Source organism: Galeopterus variegatus, unplaced genomic scaffold, assembly GCF_000696425.1.
Source record: "Galeopterus variegatus unplaced genomic scaffold, G_variegatus-3.0.2 Scaffold108, whole genome shotgun sequence".
NCBI classification, from domain to species: domain Eukaryota; kingdom Metazoa; phylum Chordata; class Mammalia; order Dermoptera; family Cynocephalidae; genus Galeopterus; species Galeopterus variegatus.
Window position 1 is genome coordinate 456,925 of NW_007726219.1, and position 22,150 is coordinate 479,074.

The following is a 22,150-nucleotide window of genomic DNA, read 5'->3' on the forward strand; positions in this document are numbered from 1 at the left end:
GGGGGCAGATCCTCATGAATGGATTAATGCTGTCCCTAAGTGGGGGTTTAATGAGTGAGTTCTTGCTCTATTAGTTCCCAGGAGAGCTGGTTGTTTAAAAGACCCTGGCACCTCCTCTCTCTCTCTCTCTCTCTCTCTCTCGCCATGTGATCTGCTTGTACCCTTCAGCTGCCTGCTGCTTTCCGCCATGAGTAGAAGCAGCCTGAGGCCCATGCCAGATGCAGCTGACCCAGAATCATAAGCCAAATAAACCTGCTCTTTATAAATTACCTAGTCTCAGGTATTCTGTTATAGCAACACAAAATGGACTAATACAACCACCTAAGGTGGAGTCTAAGCTACCTTTCTTCCCCATCAGATTTTCTTAAAAAGAAAAAAAGGCTGATTCACCATGATGACACCAGTCTCATTGTTGGCCAGCATGATGGTCACGAGGCACGTGGTTGGGCGAATGGCCGCAAGGATGTCATCAACTTCTGCCTGCCCATTCACCTTGGACACTGGGACAAAGGTGACCACTGAGATACAAAACACAAGTACCAGGGTTAGCCATACAAATTAATTTCTCTTGGAATTTCATCTAGATATAGCTTCTCAAAACAATTTTCCACAATTATAAAAATAATTAATTGTCAATGTTTAGGAAATTATAAAGAAGGAATATAAGCAACCCAGAAATAATCACTGCCAGATGTTTAGACTTGAATGCTTCTTGAACACAGACAAATTTGTTTTGTGGAACATATACTCCTTTATGCTTCTAAAAGAACCCATGAGAAAGGAATACACCAGGGATGAAGGCCCACACTCAGTTTACAAGAGCATCTTAATGCGTCGAATACTTAACTTTCACTCATGCAACACTGAATCAACATTTGTGAAACACCTACTATGTGCCAGGTACTGTTCCAGGATTTATGATACCATAACTGCAGATTAAAAATAAGCAGAGATGATTAGATTGATCTTTTTAGTTTAAAATAGTGGAGACAAAAGCAGCCACTGCCCACTCAAGTCCCACTGAAATGAGAGAATAGATATTTCTCTAAACATGAGTGAAACTACAATATTGATAAGGGGAATCACCTGTGGACCAGGAATTTTGAGAAATCCCCAAAATATACAAAGGTGATGACAACATTAGATTAATAAGAGTAGGGGGGGAAAACCACTTGGAACACTTAAAGGCAAACATAAAAGGATCTGGTGAGCATCCAAGTCAGGGTGAAAAACATGAAGAGCAGGGCCACAGGCAGCTACTGAGGCAGGAAAAGAACTGGGTTCAGATGTCTGAGCACCCCACCTCATACCTAGCAAAGCAGAGGTACTGGCCTCAGACTAAGACAGAGCACCACATGTCTAAGAGATGAACAATAGACAACAGGCAGCTCCTGGGGTGGAGGTAGGAGGTAGAAAAGGGAGAAGAACTTGTGGCATCCACTATAGGACTCAAAGAGGAGCAAAGGAAAGGCAACTGTGCCTAAGAGAGAAACAGAGAAAAAGGTGGGGGGGGACCTACATAGTTTGCCAGTCACTACTCCCACCACCTTACGGAGAGCCCACAGTGAACCCTCTCTTCCAGGGAGACACCTCCTAGGGAAAAAGATCTAGAACTGAAAATGAGCCCTCCCTAACCACCTATGTCAAACAACAGAATGCTTCATTCATCAATATGGACAATTTGTCAAGAATATATAACAAGGCAGGAGGGGAAGTGGTGGATTAATGGATACAAAACTATGCTATGTACCCTAAGTCAATCATTGTACAGTATATGAATGTAGAGAAACAACACACTGTACCCCACATATATATACAATTAAATATTAAAATAAAAAGAATTTTTAGAAAAACAAAGAATATATAACAAATATAAACATATATGCACCCAATGATAGAGCCCCAGAATACATGAAGCAAAAACTGACAGATTTGAATGGAAAAACAGACAATTGATCAATAACAGTTGGGTAACTTAAAACCACGTTTTCAATAATGAATACAGCAACTAGGCAGAATTTTTAAAAGGGAACAGTAGACTTGAACAACACTATAAACCAACTAGACCTAACAGACATCTATAAAACACTCCACCCAACAATAGAATACACATTCTTCTCGAGTACACATGAAGAATTCTCTAGGATGAATTTTTAAAGGATTAAAATAATAAAGTATGTTTTCTAAACATATGGAATAAAATTAGGATTTAGTAACAGAAAGAAATCTTAGACATTAAAAATTATGTGGAAATTAAACAACAAACTTCTAAATATCTAATCAGTCAAAGAAAAAAATTACAAGGGGAATTAGAAAATACTTTGAGATGAATAAAAATGAATATACAACACACTAAAACACATGGAATTCTGATAAAGCCCAGCTTAGAGGGAAATTTATATTTGTAAATGCCTATATTAAAAAAGAAAAAAAGATTTCAAATTAATAACTACCTATCTTAAAAAAGAAGAGGAAATTAAAACTAAAATACATAGAAGAAAGGAAATAATAAGGATTAGGGTGGAAAAGAGTAGAGAAACAATACAGAAAAAACAAAAGTTCATTAAAAAGGGTAAAAAAAAGAAGACAAATATTTAGCTAAATTCATCAAAAGGGGCCGGCCCAGTGGCGCACTGCTACAGTGCGCCGTTTGGGAGCGTGGCGGCGCTCCCGCCGAGGGTTCGGATCCCACATACAGACCGGTTCCCGCTCACTGGCTGAGCGAGGTGCGGGTGCAACACCAAGGGTTGCGATCCCGTTGCTGGTCCTGGTCCGGTATGGGCGCGACACTGAGGGTTGCGATCCATTGCCGGACACGAAAAAAGAGACAAAAAAAAAGGAAAAAAAAATTGATCAAAAGAAGAAGAGAAGAATAAAATTACTAAAATCATGAAGGAAATATATCAACCTTACACAAGTAAGAAAGATTATAAGATACTACTATAAAAAATTGTATGCCAACAAATTAGATAACAGATGACATGGGCAAATTCCTAGATGGACACAAATAACTGAGGAGGACTCAAGAAGAAATATAAAATCTAAATTGAGCTATAACAAGTAAAAAGATCAAATCAGTAATTTAAAAATTCTTCACAATGAAAAGCCCAGTCCCAGATGATGTCACTGGTGAATTCTATCAAACATTTAAGGAAGAATTAATACCAAGTCTTCACAAACTCCTCCAGGAAATAGAAGAGGAGGGGACATTATCCAACTAATTAATCCTATGAGGTAATTTTACCCTGGCACTAAACTAGAAAAAGACATCACAAGAAAACTACAGCCAATACTTCTTATGAATATTGACACAAAAATCCCAACAAAATATTTGTGAGCCAATTCTAGAAACATAAGAAAAAGATTATACACCATGACCAAATGGGATTTATCCCAGGAATGCAAGACTGGTTTAAAATCCAAAAATCTATTAATGTAACACACCATTATCAACAGAATGAAGAAGAAAATCACATGATCATCTCAATAAATGCAGAAAAAGCATTTAACAAAATCTAACATCTCTTCTTGATAAAAACACAATGAATGGGAATAGAAGGGAACTTCCTCAGCCTGACAACAGGCATCTACAAAAACCCACAGCTATCATCATACTTATTGATGAAAAACGAATGGCATCTCCCCAAGCTCAGGAACAAGATATGGATGTCCACTCCTGCCACTTCTACTCAACATTATACTGGAGGTTCTAGTCAGGGCAGTTAGGTAAGAAAATGAAATTAAAGGAATACAAACAGGGCAACAAGAAGTAAAACTGTCTCTATCTGCAGATGACATGATTTTCTACACAGAAAATACTAAAGAATCCACTAAAAATCTATTAGAACTAATAAATGAGTTTCAGCAAGGTTGCAGAATACAAGATCAATATGCAAAGTCAACTGTATTTATATACAATAGCGATGAATGATCTAAAAATGAAATAAGAAAACAATTCCATCTATAATAGCATCAAAAAAGTAAAATACATACGGATAAATTTAGTGCAAAACTTGACTCTGAAAACTACAAAAATTGTTGGAAAAATTTAAAGTAACTGGAACGACATCACACATGCAAGGAATGAAAGACAATGGTGTTAAGATGGCAATACTGACCAAATTGATCTACAAATTTAACGTAATCCCTTCCAAACTCCTAGTTAGATTTTTTTGTGGAAATTAACAATCTGATCCTAAAATTATTTAGGGAATTTAAGGGACCCAGAATAGTCAAAACAATCTTGATAAAGAAGAAAAAATTTGGAGGATTCACAAATCCCAATTTCAAAACTACAAAGCTACAGGAAAACAGTTTGGTATCTACATAAAAACAGACATATAGATCAATGGAATTGAATTGAAAGTCCAGAAATAAATTTTCACATACTTGTACATGATCAATTGATTTTTGACAATAGTACTCATATCATTCATGCAAAAGCATGAAATTGGACTCTTACCTCACACCATATGCAAAATTCACTCAAAATGCATCAGAGACCTAAAGGTAAACACTAAAACTATAAAACTCTCAGGAGAAAATATATGAGCAAATCTTCATGACCTTGGGTAGGGCAAAGCCTTCTTAGAGATGACATGAGAGACCAAAAAAAATCCAAAACAAAACAAAACACAGATTTCATTAAAAGTAAAACCTTTCATTCTTCAAAGGGTAACACTGAGAGAGAAAAGAAAACCCCTAGGATGGGAGAAAATATTTGCAAATTATACATCTGATAAAGAACCTGTATCAAGCATATATAAAGAACACTTACAACTCAATAAAAAAGACAAGTAATCAAATGAAAATATGGGCAAGGATTTGAATAGACATTTCTCCAAGAAGACATATACAAATGGCCAATAAGTACATGAAAAGATGCTCAAAACTATTTAGCCATCAGGGAACTGCAAATCAAAACCACAATGAGATACTACTTTACAACCACTAGGAAGACTATAATAAAAAAGACAAATAAAAAAGATAACAAATGTTAGTGAGGATATGGAGAAGGTGGAACCATCATAACCTGCTCATGGGAATATATAATGGTATAGCTACTTTGGAAAACAAAGGTTAAGGTAAAACACAGAGTGACCTCAGAAATTGTCAAATATGGAGTTACCATATGACCCAGCGTCCCCAACCATAGGTACAGACCCAAGAGAAATGAAATATATATCTGCACAAAACCTCATATACAAATGGTCATAGTAGCATTATTCATAGTAGCCAAAAAATGGTAACAATCTAAATATCTATCAACTGATGAATGGATAAATAAAATGTGGTATATACATACAATGGATTATTATTCACCCATAAAAAGGAATTAAGAACTTATTCATGCCACAACATGGGTGAACCTTGAAAACATTATGCTGAGTGAAAGAAGCCAGTTACAAAAGACCACATACTGCACGATTCCATTCATACCAAAGTTCAGAACAGGCAAATCTACAGAGACAGAAAGTAGATTAGTGGTTGCCTGGAGTTGAGGGAAATGAAGATTTAGAGTTGATTGGTACAAGGCTTCTTTCTGGGGTGATGAAAATGTCCTGTAATCGGTTGTTATGATGGTTGTACAACTCTGTGTATATACTCACAACTGCTGAATCGTACACTTTAAAGGGGTGGACGATACCTCATTAAGGCTGATATATAAAGAAAACCACTGGGCGGTGTGCAGATGGAGGGGTGTGAGGAAGTCTCAGGGTCCAGTCCTCATTTTTACATTGGGGAGTCAACAACAAATGCTTGAGCTGATAAACCAAGAAATGCAGATCATGTTTTTTTAAGCTTTTTAGTATTAAAATGAAAGTAACTGGAATTACAAAGATAACCACAGAAAAACTCCAAGCGAATTGTGACAGTGGCTGTCTGTGAGGAGGACTAGGCAGGGAAGAGCCTTCACTTTTTCTTCATATGTTTCTATAATGTCTTCACTGTTTCCAACACAGGCACATCTATACTTTTAAAAATCTTTGTATGATTTTGGGGCCGGCCCGGTGGCACACTGCTACAGTGTGCCGCTTGGGAGTGCTGTGGCGCTCCCGCCGAGGGTTCGGATCCCACGTACAGACCGGGTCCCGCTCACTGGCTGAGCGAGGTGCGGGAGCAACATCGAGGGTTGCGATCCCGTTGCCGGTCCCGGTCCGGTACGGGCACGACACTGAGGGGTGCGATCCATTGCCGGACACGAAAAAAGACAAAAAGGGAAAAAAAAAAAAATCTTTGTATGATTTTAAACGAGGTTAAATGCAACAGTAACTAATAATGATCTCCACTAAGTTGCCCTTCCCTGTATTAGTAAAACAGAAAAAAAGGTATCAGGGACTAAAAGTAACTACAACTTACATAAGAAAGTTGGATCTTTTTTTTTTAAATGGTGAAAAATTTAATCTTGGCATCTAAATCCTTCATGTGAATATTTTCATCTGTTGGCAAGCACTCAAGTAAGACCATGAAGAAAAAAACTTTTCCAGCAGTCAAAGAAGAAAATCAGTTAAAAGGCTTCATAGTCAAACCAAGCAGCTCTGCTACCGTCCCTCAATCTTCAAGATAAAAATACTTTCCTTGTGTTTGCCTTCAGGTTCCAGGCAGATTAGATAAGAAAGCAGATGGTGAGAAGAAAATCATTTTCGTATTTACAGGAGAGTGTCAATTGACCTTGGCTGTCCTCTGGGAAGAAAAGGACTCTTCACATTTTCACAAGTTAATAGTCTACACCCCCTGAAAGTGTTACTCCTCCTTGAGACTTCCTATCACAGGACAAGTGAAAGGAGACCCAGTCCGTGTATGTGACAGTGACCTCTGTCACTGCTGGCCAAGCTTGCCTCCTCCCTCAGACTGCCTCACAAGCTGCAGGCTGATGCCCACCGGCCTCCTGTGCGGCTCTTGCTTCCCGCTCCCACGGTGAGAGGCCCTCGCCTCCTCTGTGTGGCCATAAGGTGCAGCAGGAGCTCATTTATTCTTGTCTTTACACTGGAAGTTTACGTTTATTTTATCCTTCATATCAGAGGACGTGGGAGTCAAGATTTAATTATTAAAAGCAAATAGTGAAAAGCATTATTTATCGATTTATAGACACACCATTTAAAGATTAAATATTTATTATATATGAGTTTCAAATATCATTCAGTAATACGAATCACTAGTTCTACACATTGGTGATCAATTTTTTTCCTAAGGAAAAGTGGTGGCTTTTACCAACTCCCTGTGTGGCAGGAGGGATGCAGCGTACCCATGCTCCGAGAAGGGCAGGCGGGAAGCCCGCATGCAGGGGAGCACATGCTCCAGCCTCGCACCCTGCATACAGAGTCAGTGAGTCAGGGCCAGGGAGAGCTGAAACTCCATCTCCAAGGTCCATCCCAGCTCTGCCCACGGGCCACCCTCCCCAGTGGAGCTCAGCAGGCTGGTTCCAGGGCCGGTCCCCGCATTCACTCACCAGCCACTTGTTCTTCTGCCAGGTGCTCCAGGGGCAGACGGACGGAGTCGTGTTCCACCGTGCAGGTGATGAAATGGGGCTTGGCCCCCTGCACTGGGCTGTGATGCTCAGCCATGTCCCCCTTAGAGGTTTGGTTTTCATGGAAATATTTCACCATGGAATGGATAACTAAATTATTTGCCTGCGGAGACACAGTAGAAAAAGCATTTACAAAAACTGTCCTAAGGGAAGAGCTAGAGTAACAATCTTTCTTTTGTCATTTCCTTTCATGGCTAAGACTTAAAAAGATAATAGCCTCAAAAAATTAAACTTCCTGAGCTGCATCTTTTGAAAGACCTGTGGGTTTCAAACTTTAAAAAATTTTGGAATTCATTTTCAGTCAATTTTGTCTATTTCATTGTTGAGCCACATTATGAATTTCCAAATTTTATACACCGGTCAAAAGAGAATGTTTCACCCAAGCGCCCATTGCTAGTGGGAGTATAAATTGGCATGAGACATATGTATTATTAAGGGCCATGTGGCATACATGTCAAACAAACCCTTTGACCTGGCAATTCTGTTTCTCATACTTTTTCTCACAGCTACACTTGTGCAGAAGCAAACTGATGGATGTGAAGGTTATTTGCTAAGTGTAGCACTGGTGTAACAGCAAAACCTTGGACAGCCCTTCAATGTCCATCAATAAAGGGACTTGTTAGATAAATTACACGACTTTCACTCAATGGACACCAAGTGGATGTAAAAAACACCAAGAAAATGCTCAACATGCTGATGTTGAAAGATCCCAAATATATTGTTTTAAAAAAAGGTGGCAAACATTATATATGGTATCCTACAATTTGCATAACGAGGGGGAAATAAATACACATTTGCTTATATATGCAAAAGAATCCTTTATAAGGTAAAAAGGGAAGAATATACAAAGCTACATGCTTATTTGCTTTTAATGCCAGGCTGTATCTCTGGAGGACATGAAAGAAAACAGCAATATTGGTCTCCTGCAGGGAGAGGAAGTGGATGACTGAGAGACTGGGGTGGAAGAAAACTTTTCTCTCATTGCTAAGTCTGGCAGAAAAGTGTGTAAAATATAAACATAGAGCTTAAGGAAAAGTAGCACAGTGAATACATGGGTTTGCAGACAAAGAATCCTGCCCAAGCCACAGGAGTCGCTTCAGCACCCCACCCCACCCCAACCCTGCAGGGCTAACACCCACCCGGACTTTCATGGTAATCATTTCCTTGCTTTTCTTTATACTTTCACTTCCTGTGTAAGCATCCCTAAACAACATTGTTTGGCCTCTTTTTGACGTTCATATGAATGGAACTGAACTGAACTTTCCTCTCAATTAGAGACCTGACCTATTCAAGTATCTGAGAACAGTCCACAGTGGAACCTTGGCAGATGCTGCTTGTACTGAGCCGAGACACTCACATAGAGCAGCCTGCACTCAGAGTACTCCGATGCCACTGAGAGCTTAATAGGTGTGCCCCGGGGTGGGGGGAACTGAGGAAGCGACCTAATGTTTCATCCAAATCTGAGAAGCACCAAATTAAAAAAAGGTGAGGAACTGGTCAGAGATGAGCAATTGAGATATGCTTCGATAGAGATGGGTGGTTCTTTTAAAGTCCCAGGTCAAACCCTTGTAGAAACACCGATGCCCAGCACAGCGACTCTTGGTTCAGAAGGAAGGCTTTCTAGGCTCCATGGGGCTGCAACGGCCCTGCAATCCCCTTTCAGGGGGTCCTGTGGTCACCACAGGGACCAGAGGTCACAGTGGATGGTAGTGTGAAAGCTGATCCCAACGACGGATGTCCTGAGCCCCTGCTGTACTCTCATCCATCACAGGTGGCTGCTGAGAAGAGGCACAGGACTCCACGTTGACCAGGCAGATCCTGTCATTCCCAAGAAACTCCCCCAAGCGGCACTGGGAACACAGCAATGATCTGTCAGAACCAGTATGTCACATTTAAAAATGTATCCATGTCCTCCCAGGTCACAATGTTCCACAGCGCCTAGCCCCAGATCGAGACCAGGAGGGCCCTACTGGGCAGCTGGAGCTGAGGTGGCTTGTCCTGGTGAGCCACAGAGTTGGGTCCTGAGGTCAAGGTCACAGTGCCCAGGGACTGGTGGCACACTCTACCTCCCCTTACTTGGTTAAGCCACCATGGCTCTGCCCTGTCAGGAGAAACCCATTCTTTTGACTGACTTCTTTCACTCGACACCGTAAGCTACACCCCCAGTGCTGCACACAGCTGTGTGGTTTCCCACTGCATGACTGCATCACAGGCATTAACACTTACCAGTTCTACTTGTGGAGGGCACATGGATTGCTCCCAGTGTTTGCTATTATGAATGACACTACTATGAACATTCTTGTACCTGTCCCCTGGAGCACTGCCACGTGTTCCAGGATATACGCCCATGAGTGGAGCTGCTGGCTGACAGGGCATGCATGTCTCCAACTTTACCAGGCAATGCTGACCCATGTCCCTAAATGGTTTTCCAACTTACACTCCTACCAGCACCGTTCTTTGTACCACTGGACATCTTAATCAATTTTTACTGTTCTGATGGGTGTGTAGAGTCCTTTCCTTGTTCATTCTTTCACTCTGACGACTTATGAGGCTGAGTATTGTTGCATATGTAGAACACATGTGGGCTCCTCCTTTGTGAAGTGTGTATTCAAGTTTCTTGCCCATTTTCTATTGTATTGTCTGCCTTTTAATGATTTGTAGGAGTTCTTTCTTGTATTCTAGATGCTAGTTTTTTGTCAGTTACGTGCTGGAAATATCTGCTCCCATTGTCTTGCTTGTCTTTTTATTTTTTTCATAGTATTCTTTGATGAATCCAGTTTGTTTTGTTGTTTCTGTTGTGACAGATTTCCTCAGTGTTTCCCTTTACAGTTAATGCTCTCTTATTGTAAGAAATCCTTCATTCTTAAATACCACAAAATGTTAACTTATCACCTAAAAACTATAAATTTTTTTGTGTGGCCACAAAACAAGTCTTAAGACATTTAAAAAGACTAAGATAATAGAAAATATGTTTTCTGACCACAATAATGGAAGGAAATTTAGAAAATTCACAAATGTGTGGGAATTAAACAACACTCTCCTAAATAAACAATGGATAAAAGGAAATATCACAGGGAAATTAGAGAGTACTCTGAGATAAAGATCACAGCACAATATATCAAAATTTTAGGATGCAGGGCTTATGGAGTGCTTACAGGAAAATTTATACTTGTAAACATATATTAAAAATTTTTTAAAATCTCAAATCAGTAATGTAAACTTCTACCTTAAGAAAATAGAAAAAGAAGAGCAAACTAAATCAAAAGCAAATATAAGTAGGAAATAACAAAGATTACAACAGAAATATATGAAATAGTGAATTAGAAAAACAATAGAGAAAATCAACAAAACCAAAAGTTGATTCTTTAAAAAGAGCAATAAAATGTGCAAACCTTTATCTAGATTGACCAAGAAAAAAAGAATAGACTGAAATTACTAAAATCACAAATAAATCTGGGCCATTACATTGTCATTATGGTTTTCTGTGGTGGTAAGATTTAGTTTCTTTCTCTTTCTCATTTATATTTTTGTTCTACCAGTGGGTTTTGTTATTTCTTGTGTATTTGTGGTAGTGTTTATTGTTTTTGAGATTCCAGATGCTGGACTTCATTGAGGATTTCTTGTAGGGCTGGTCATATGGTGGTGAACTCCACAGTTTTTATTTGTTTGGAAAATACACTATTTTCCCTTCATTTCTGAAGGACAGCCTTGCTGGGTATAGTATTCTTGGCTGGCAGTTTCTTTTAGTATTTTGAATATATCATCCCATTTTCTTCTGGCCTGTGGAGTTTCTGTTGATAAGTCTGCTGTTAGTCTGATAGGGGCTCCTGTGTAAGTGACTTGACACTTTTCTCTTGCTTCTTTCAAGACTCTGTCTTTGTCTTCGAGCTTTGCCAGTTGAGTACATGTATCTTGGAGAAGATCTTTTTTGGTTGAGTCTGTTTGGGGACCTTAGAGCCTCCTAGATCTGAAGGTCTGTGTTTCTCTTTATACGTGGGAAATTTCCTGTATTATTTAATTGAACGTTTTCAATGCCTTTTCCTTTCTCTCCTTATGGAACAACCATAACTCAAATGTTTATGTGCTTAAGGTTGTCTGGTAACTCTCTTAGATTTTCTTCATTTTTTAAATTATTTTTTCCTTTTTTTGTCTGCCTGGGTTATTTCAAAAAGACTATCTTCAAGATCAGAAATTTATTCTTCTTGTTTTAGCCTGCTGCTTAAGCTACTAGTTCTGTTTTTTTATTTCACTGAGTGAATCTTTCAGTTCCATGAGTTCTGCTACATTCTTGTGTGTGTGTCTTAAAACTTCATTTATTTTAGAACCGAAAGGTAGAGGTTCTTTTAAAAAATTTTTTACTTTTCTACATTCTAAGATGTAGTTGTGGAGCAGATGGGGGAAGGGGTAGAGGGAAAGGGTGGGAGGAAGAGGAAGGGGGGGTTGTGGTCAAAGCCCATGGCACTCCCTCATTACAGCAGGGGAGCCCGGGGGCTTCCAGTAGTGGCTCAGTTGTGGCTTGGCTGGATATGGACTTCAGTGGGGCATGGCTGAAGTCTTTGGCCCCCTACTATCCTGGCTGAGAAGCCCAGAGTGCTTCCAGCGGTGGCCTGGTGGTCATTGCTGGGCTGGATGTGGATGTCAGAGGGTGTGTAGCTGAGGTCCTTGGCCCCCCCACTGCCCAGGCTTGGGGACCTGGAGCAACTCTGGTGGTGGCTCAGTGGTTGTCACTGGGCTTGCTGCGGACATTGGGGGGGCGTGGCTGAGGCGCTCAGCATCCCACCCACCCCAGCTTGGGAGCCTGGAGCACTTTGGTGGCAGCCTGGTGGTTGTTGCTGGGCTAGATGCAGATGTCAGGGGATGTGGCTGAGGCCCTCGGCCCTCACCCAACCCTGGCTTGGGAGCCTGGGGGGCTTCTGGTCCTTCTAGGTTTTACAGGTGTTCTTTGGTAGTACTAGACGTTTACTGGTTAATATCACAACTTTGTCTCTGTTCTATGGGTTTTTGTTTTCTCTTTCAGTTTTGTGTTGGATTATTCACCATCCCCACCAATTAAACTCTGTACTGGAACTAATTTGCTGCCCTTTGGTTACTTCTAAAATGGGGGAACTTCCTGTGGGAACCAGCATTTGAGCCCTGTGGTTTAGCTAAATTGCTGCTTTGCTGCTGCTCTGGGGAAGGCTTTTGTGCAGCTCAGGTTTTAACTGTTGACCTTGTAAGCACCTCTGCGTCTTGTGAGGTCCAATATGGCTGGGTTATGTGGAAACTCTGGTCTGGGCCTGTGTCTTTTCAGCAAACTGTACCCCCTGCAGTTCTATATTCCTGACCAGTGTCCACTGAGTGGGCCTGTGCTGACTGGGGGGCAGATCAGCTGTCCATGCTGTGCCCCAGTTTTCTCCTGGTGGGCTTTGAAGCTTTCAGTAATATTTCTAACTTTCCCAGTGGTGGCTGGAGTCTTACAAATTCTTTACTAGATTTAGTATTTGATATTTTTTGATGCTCTGGCAAAAACCTATTTGTTGCTAGCATATAAAAATCCAATTTATAAATATGTATATATATTTTTGGCAGCTGGCCAGTACAGGGATCTGAACCCTTAACCTTGGTGTTACAACGCTGTGCTCTAACCAAATGAACTAGCTGGCCAGCCCTCCAGTTGAACTTTGTACCTAAAATCTATGCTAAATTTTCTTATTAACTCTAACAATCTAGAGGTAGCTGCTTTTGGTCTTTCCCTGTGGACAGTCAAATCACCAGTGGATAACTGTTGTGCCTTCCTTTCCAGGAAGGGAATGAAACAAGGTGTGTGACTAATTGAGCAAAGGCCGTGATGCCCATCACAACATTTTTGAGTATCTTCTGTCAATTTACAAATAAGTACCTTTGGAATTGATCAAACCCCAAATTCTTGATAAGACACAATTTAGTATGGATTCAAAGCAATGATTCCAGGGCAAAATAAAGGGGAAACTCTCTTTATTGAAACAACAAAGCAAAGCAAGTTACTTTATCCATTATATTACAAAAATCCTAATGGCCATCATGAATTTACTTATAAGACAAACATCGGCTAACTTGACATGGAGCAAGACCAAGCATTGCTCTTTCTTAAAAACAAAAATAACAACAACAACCAAGAATGAACCATCTTCTATATTTTATTACAACTTATAGCTAGAAGTGTGAGTCTATTTAGAAACTTTACCTCGGTGCCCCCAGAAGTGAAGATTATGTCTTGAGATTTTCCACCTATCATCTTCGCAAGGTTTTCCCGAGCTGTATTTATAATATCCTTGGCCTTTCTACCTTGAGAGATCAAAAAGGAAATTAATTAGCATTGCCTACCAAGGACAATCAACATGTTTAAAAGAACAGCCAAATGCAAACGAGCAAGAGATCTCAGTGGGCAATTCTAAGAGGAAACATGTCCCATTAACGTGAATACAACAATATGCTACGACCTAGAAATAACTTGGCAAAGGGACAGCAGTAAGACATTAGCTAATCAGTGAAAACTACTCAGATTTAAGTAACTTAGTGAGAGCCAGAAATAAATATGGGGGATGCCTGGGAACCCTAAAGTTCCCTAAGACACAGCTTTCTTCTTACCGGAGGCTACAGGAGAAGGGAAGCTGTGGCCTTCTGCCTTGCTTCCCATTCATCAAGACAGGAGAGTGAAAGGATGGAATAATGTGCGTAAGGTCATGCTGCAAAACAACAAAAATAAGCAAAAATAGAACTCATGACTCCTCAACACAAAATCCAATGCCACATCTCATACCGCAGGTGACCCTAGGTATACTAGAAAGGTTACTATTTCCAGATTGTATCTGCTTTCAAATAGGGACTATTACCCAGTTTCGTTGTCTAGTAGGGAAACTCAGGAAACAAACCTCACAGCAGAGAAAGAAAGGCGCTGGGATGGGAATTCTGACAATTTCAGTGACCATTCTTAGTCTATAGACCAGTAGTCTCCAATTGACTATTCAGTCTTATTTGTAAAAACATTTGAGCAGGAACCAGTAAAATATCATAAAACATCATAAAAAACAGAAATGTAAAAAGGTGAGGTAAAAATAAATATGCAAGGTAATTCTCACATTCCTCAACACTACTGTACAGATTTTAATTATAAATAGTGAAGGGCTATAGTGTTCAGGAAAACCTAGTCATCTTAGTTAATGCTATGTCAAAAGCACTGTAATAAACTGCCAATAAACTCAGGCAGGACGACTGCCTGGCACACACGCTTAGCTCCACCTGGAATGTCACTCAAATCCTGACCACATACGTGTTCCCACTCTTTCTCCGAGATTCTGTTGAAAAGCCGCCCTCCCCCTCCAAGCCACTGGGCTGATTCCAAAGCAGGACTCCATCTCTGCCTCCTTTCTCACTTTCCTCCCCTTGGCCATCACTGTTGTGAGCATGGTGTGTAAATGTCCAAACTTTTCTCAATGTATGTATATGCCTTCATATAAGCATTTCATATGGTTTTCCTTTCTCTTTCCAAAATGGGTTTCATAACTGACATGCTGATTTGCAAAAACGTCCTTATTCCACTTATCAAGAAGTTTGGAGACCTTTCTAAATAAGGACTCATGGGGCTAGCTTACTAGCACCATATGCCTATTAGACTGGCTGAAGTTAAGAGACTGCACATTCCACATGCTCGGGAGGGTGTGCAGGAACTGGAACACTCAAAACACTGCCAGGGGGAATGGAAAATGGTACAACCACTTTGGAGTGAGTTGGACAGCTCCTTACAAAGTCAAATGTACACCTACCATATGAGCCAGCCACTTTACTCCTAGGTGTTTATGGTAAACATTGTTTACCCACGAGAAAAGAGAGCAGATGTCCATCCAAAGACTTGACACGAGTGTTACATCAGAACCTGGCTTCCCTTTGCTATCTGCGCTCCTCTCCATATCCTTTTGAGCCCACTGTGATCAGGCATTCAGGCTCCCAGGCCCCCAAATCTACTCTTACCGAAGGTCCCTGTGTGGCCAAATCTAAATTCAGATACACGGCTCAGTCCTTACCCCCTGCCCCTGCCAGCAGCTCTCCCCTAGACCACTCGTCGTCTTAGGAACATCATTTCGGGGGCCCTCCCTCCCCTCCATGGCTGGGGTTCCTTGGTCCCCCTGGTGGCTCAGCTCCAACTCCAGACTGCAGATGGCCGTGGGCCCTGCTCAGGTCCTCAGCCCCCATCCCCCCAGCGACTCAAGGCTGGGAGTGCCATTCCACGCTGGTGACCCCCAGGTCTCTAGCTCAGGCCCCTCCTCTGGACTCCACTTGCTCCTCCTGGACATCTGGCAGGCATCTGAAACTGCACATGCTCAGAGTCAAGTGCTTGATTTCTCCCACAAACTTGCTCCTCTCTAAACCTTTCCTGTCTCAGTAGATAGCAACAGAATCCTTCTAGGGCCCAGGCCTTTCTCATACCCATCAACCAATCCATCAGCAAATCCTGCAGGCTCTGCTGTCAAAACATGTTCAAAATTTGACTCTGCCTCTCCACCGCCCCAGCTGCCAACTAAATCCAGGCCTCCACAGCTCCCCTGACTCCACTGACCCCACCACGGTCCATTCCACACGTAGTGGTCAGAGTAATGCCTCAAAAACCCAAATACAGGGACTGGCCCGGTGGCGCACTGCTACAGTGCGCCGCTTGTGAAGCGCGGCGGCGCTCCCGCCGAGGGTTCGGATCCCACATACAGACCGGCCGCTCACTGGCTGAGCGAGGTGCGGGAGCAACACCGAGGGTTGCGATCCCGTGGCCGGTCCCGGTCCGGTACAGGCGCGACACTGAGGGTTGCGATCCATTGCCGGTCACGAAAAAAGACAAAAAAAGGAAAAAAAAAAACAAAAAAAAAAAACCCAAATACATTTTGTGTACCATGCCTTACCCCTTACCTTAAAACAGCGCTGGGCATACAGTAGGTGCTCAATCAATACTGGCTAAATCAGCTGTTCTCAAATGTGGTTCGGAGAACCCTGGAGTCCCCAAGGCCCTTTCGGGGGTCCACAAAACCAAAACCATTTTCACAGTGATACTCGCTTGCCTGCTCCCCACAAATCTCCTCACAGTACACAGGGAAGCCTTCCAGAGGCTCCCTGTGCAAATATCGCAACAGACTGCACACAGTAGGGCTGAGCACCACTTTTCTACTCAGCCAGACATGAAGGAGACCTTCAAATGTACAATGCCATTCTTCTCACTAAACTAGTTCTGTTTTGCAAAAGAGTTAATTTTTCATAAAAAGCTAATGTAATGAAATATTTTTAAAGAATTACTAAATACACACTTTTAAAGATTCTCAGTTTTAATTTCTAATATGGAAAATATCTATAAGTATAGCATAAGTATAGCATGCATAAACAAAAGCTCCTTGCAGTCCTTAATAATATTAAGAGTGTAAGAGGGTCATGAGACCGAAATGCTCGAGAGCCCCATGTTAAACCACTCTGCTCCGAACCCTCCAGCTCTCTCTGCCTCACTTCAATGAATGCAGGCCCCACAGTGGCCTCCATAGGCCTAGAAGGGGTCACCCCCCCAAACTTCTTGGACCCCATTCCACCACCCCACAACACTGTGGCACCACTTGGGCCCTCGTCACCTGTCATCATGCATACCCTCTGCCTGCAGTGCCCTCTGCCACACTCTGCCTTCTCATCTATGCAAATTGTGGTTATGAGAGAGGCCTCCCCAGGCCGTCCCATACAAGGTGTGGCACCTTGGCACTGCCAAGCCCCGACCCTGCTCTGTGGCTCCTCACAGGACTTCCTTCACCTCATGGGTTTGTACTCGTGGATCTGTTCCTTGGCTGTCCCGCCCCTGCACCCTCACTGACATGGATGCTCCAGGAGGGCCAGACACCATCTATTTTAGTCACCGCTTTGCCTTCCGGCACAGAGCTGCACAATTGAAGTGAATGCATGGATGAACTGAGACACCACAGAAGTCTGATTTTACATGCCATAGCAGGACTCGAGTCAGCGGAAATGAGAGCCCCAGTCTCCTAAGTCGCACAGACCCTCCATGCTGACAGCACCAGAAGATGGTATTGGCACAGGCCCTGGAGAACTGAGTGGTGATGGTGGGAAAAGCCCACAACCCAGAGGTAAGAGAGCTGGGTTCTATCCAGGGACCAGCCACATGACACTGTGTACCATCTGACTGCCCTGAGGGTGGGTGTCTCAACTGTAAACCTGCCCCCATCACACGTTATCACTAATAACGGGCATGCAAAGGCACTGCAAACCCCACCCACGGTACAGCTTCATGACATCCTCCCAGTCGTCTTCCACAATCAAAGGGCACTTGTTTGGAAAAGCATTCACAAGTGACTTGGATGGAGAAGCCAGAGCACACAAGAGCAAAGCACGTGCTTGTTGTCATTTCAACATAAGAGCAGGAGGGAGGCACACTCAGAAAGCCATGCTACGGTGAATCCAATTTTTGCAATTAGCAAAGCTAAAATTTGCCTTCTGAGTTTAAAAGAGATGTCTCCCTAAACCTTGGCTTTAGTAAACTTTTATCTTCATTACATTGTGCATGCCAATTGTAGATAAATTAAAAAACAGGAAACCAAAAGAAGATACCCCAAACCTTCCACAATACCCCTATTCGAGGACAACTGGTGTGAACGTATTTGGTGTGCATCCCACCTGGCCTGGGCTGCCAGTGGTCTTCTTACCCATTGTCTCTTCCTACCATGGTGGCATGGCCCTCATCTGCAGCTGGCATGTGACTGCCCAGAAGTAAGACTGCATTTCCCAGCTTATACTGCAGTTATGCGTGGCCACGTGACCAACCTCTGGGCAGAGTGGTTACTTGCAACTTCCAGAAGTGTCCTTGAAGGACTCAGGCACACCTTTCTCCTCCTCTTCTCTCCTTCCCACAGATGGGACTGCTGACACGATGGCTTGAGCTGGAGCAGCCATCCTGACCACAAGGGCCAAGGTGCATGCTGAGGATGGAAGAGGAATACGATAGAAAGACCTGGGTCCCTGACAACAGTGTAGCGACCATATGGGCCCTGGACTGTGTGAGAGAAGTGAACTGCAAGCTGGTCAAGCCACTGTGGTTTTGATTTTCTGTCTCACAGCAAAACTCACAGCAAATACATTTCCCATACGTGCTCACACACAAGTTTTTCTTTGGGGATGGGGACTGGGGAAAACAATGAAGTCACTCTGCAGACCCACAACACGCCTTTTCCACTTGAACCAGATGCAAACGAGTGTTATCTTTCTAGGTCACTGACAGAGTCCATCATCACTTTGAAAGGGTCCAGAACTCTAATACGAGGCTTTGCCACGCTTTACAATCAGTCCTCAGCTGATGAACATGGAGGTTATTTCGAGGTTTTTGCTATTATAAGCAAGGCTCTGATAAACATCTTGGGTACCTAAAATTTTCCCACACATCCTCAATATTTTCCTTGAAATTCCCCTCAAAGATTTTAAATCATAATATTGTGAAAATAATTAAACCATTCTATAGTAAAATGATTTTTGCTATTCTATTTTTGTGTGTATGTTTCTACCTGAGAGCCAACAGGAAGTGAACTGCAATGCAACTTTGAGTTACAGTCCTTAATCTGTGTAGACAAAGACTGCCAAGCAGGCTAAAAGCCACTGACAGGCTTCATTCAGTCAGGATCATTATTTCTCCCTGAGAGGTATTCCCAAACTTCATGATAAAATGCCTTTTATCAGCACTTAATTATTCTCCGTAATATCAAGTTTAAAACATCAGAAAATTCAGTTTTACTAGAAGGGATGAGACACAGGCAATGTCTGGAAGATTAGCCAGAATACATGCACCAAACAAACTAACAAATAAGTTAATGAATGACCAGTATCTGATTTTGAAAAAGCTCTTAGTTATCAAGTTGCTGTGAAACATTTAATAAGAAAATGGATATGAAGACACATTAAACCCTGTAAAGCTAAACATATTTATCACTAAATCCTATGGCTTGGCAACATTCTGTTTGAAGAGTTATTCCAGTTCATCATAATCCACAGTTAATTTATCTTAATTAACTCTAATAAACATTAAATAGGAAAGGTGAGACTTTAGCTCGCCCATTCGTCTGAAAAACATAATGTAACTCTGCCACATAACTACTGACTTGAAGCAAATTATTTTCCAAAACTTCCAATTTACTGCTGTAAATTATAACAATACATCAGAAACAAATAAGAATATTTATAATTATAACTAAAGTAATGAGTTTTAAAGTAATTTTCATTTTAAAAAGGCCAGGATTGTATGTGACCCTGGTGATTTAAAAGACATATTTTGTAAATTTTGTGAGGATCAACTGAGCCAGATATGTGAAAGGGTTTTAATAGATACTGTTACAAATAATTCTTAATAAGACATCCTTTTCATCTAGGAAAGGGTGACAGGAGAGCACATTAAAGATTAAACACTAAAGGTTAAAGATTATAGTATCAGCGAGGTTCAGCTTACAAACCTGGACTTCTCAAAAGAAAACTACCAAAACCTACAGCTAAAGATTTGCAGGCAACAGAAAATCTATTCAAAACAGAGCCATCACATGTGGGTGTACAGTTTCATCAAGAGCACCTCTGCCCCCCATCATCTCCGATCTGTGACTTTGTGCCACGTGCACACGTCCTAGAATTACCTGCTGGATATGGACTGCTGGGATTTCCCCAGGCTTCCTGCATGGCCTCGGTCATGGCCAGGATAACTTCTGGCTCTAGGGGAGTGGTTGCATTATAGTCCATATAAACTTTCCTGAAGGAAAGAAAAAGGTGATTAAGAAAAAGGAGATAAATATGGGAAACTCAGCAGCTCTATGTCTATCATTACATCACCAGGAGCAAATGACGTGAAGGGTAGGGTGACCTTCCGCATAAACACTGCAGGGTTCCACAAACTGCACTTAAGAATATCCAGATCTTCATTACGTATGGAAAACGTAACTGCTAATCATCTAGTATTTGCCAGTTTCTTTTATAATCGACAGGAGACCATCCATTTAGGTTTTCAAAATTTGGTTCTACCCCTTGGTAGGATTAGTTCTGGTGGGCCTGGATTGGACACCCGCCTGCTACAAAGGATAGGTCTGCAGCTCTACTCTGAGGGCAGGACATTCAGGGTGCCGCAGGTTCCTGAAGAATTTTCCTGTTTGCTTAACTTCATCAGGAGTTTTCCTTTATTTCCCTGCACCCATTTCTGTGATGGCCTGTGGGGCTTCAAGGGGTCTGGGTGCCCACTTCCTCCGTCCTAGCTTCCACCACACTGGCCTTCCCCCTGGGGCAGGCCTGCTTCTGCCTCAGGCTCCACACTTCTGGCTTCCTTTGCCCAGAATGACCATGCCACCCCCCACCCCGCCTGACTTTTTCACTGCCTTCGCTCCACCTTGTCCTTGGTGAGGCTCCCCACAGCTCTATTTAAAATTGCCTCCCCAGAAACCTGTTTCCCTTTCCCTCCTTTCTTCCTCCATGGATCATGTGACAGGCCCAGTGTGTCCCTGTTTAGTGTCTGTCTCGAGAAGCGCAGCTCCACCAGGGTGCGGGTTTTGTGTTTTCCTCACTGCTCTATGGCCAGCACTGAAGACAATGCTTCCACATAGCAAGGGCTTGATTTACAAAAATGACAAAGTAAATGCCACAGAAAATACAAATCCCCTGAAAGATTCCTAAGAAAAACTTATCTGTATATATTTTTACACGTTTCAGAAACCTTCAGAAATATATATAGTAGGTAATCTTGCCTGACACCACTAATCATTTTACCTGATTTTTAAATAAAGAACAGTGTTGAAACCAATCCACGTGAAAACTCAATTACTAATGGTGGCTGTTAAGCTCTAGAGTGTGAACAGAATGTGCCTTAGTTTTAATGCAGCACCTTTCCCACAAGCTGTTAAAATCTCCCCGTAGGTCCAAGGCTTCGGGGCTTTGGGGGCCCTGACTGCCCATCCTTCACCACTCTGGTATTAGTGTTAATAGTCCCAGGAATCTCCTGGCCCTGCTGAGACTTTCCATGTGCCCCTAAATCTGCTGTTCTATCCTACTAAAAAACGACTCCAAAGTACCTCGGACAGCTCGTGTCTGCCGAGCAAAAGCAGCTTTTCAACCTGTAGCTTGGCTGGACTTGCGGCTTGAATTTCAGAATAATATTTTACAGGTTACTCTGCTCCATGACTTGCTACTTCCTTAAAGCGCTATCAATACCGGATGAGAAAGTTAAACTTTATCAGTTTCATAACCAAAAATTAAAAGGCATGGGAATCTCCTCTCCACTGTCTCTTAGAGGACATTTTCCCAGGTCCCTTTTCTCTGTCCCAACCACAGCAGGACATCTACTGGAAGAGGCGCTGAGACTCAGGCCTGAACCCGGATTCTAAGGACCCTCATATCCCGGTTCCCTGCTTGCTCCCCTGACCCCCAACCCTGCCCCTACTCTCTACAAAGCAGCCAGAAAGGTTCGCTCAAGACACACTTAACTTACATCCCCGCCCTGCTCCAAGGCCCCACAGACCCCGAAGTCTCCCTGGACGCTGTGGCTGTCCCGGGTCACCCCCGCCCAGCCCCCGCTCTCCAGCCGCGCGGGCTCCCTGCCGTGCCGGACCCGGG

General features: G+C 42.4%; 1 protein-coding gene across 1 annotated transcript in view; it reads right to left on the reverse strand.

Moving 5' to 3' along the window:
* The window catches only part of SCLY (selenocysteine lyase), a 39,948-nt gene extending 18,280 nt beyond the window's left edge, over positions 1-21,668 (reverse strand). Inside the window, exons 1-5 of the mRNA XM_008585993.1 lie at positions 21,610-21,668; positions 20,191-20,303; positions 13,731-13,831; positions 7,451-7,631; positions 391-518 (exon numbers count right to left, since the gene is read on the reverse strand). Coding sequence (XP_008584215.1) covers positions 391-518; positions 7,451-7,631; positions 13,731-13,831; positions 20,191-20,293 — 513 coding nt within the window. The 5' untranslated portion in view covers positions 20,294-20,303; positions 21,610-21,668. The remainder of the gene's footprint in view (positions 1-390; positions 519-7,450; positions 7,632-13,730; positions 13,832-20,190; positions 20,304-21,609) is intronic.
* Between the last annotated feature and the right edge of the window lie 482 nt (positions 21,669-22,150).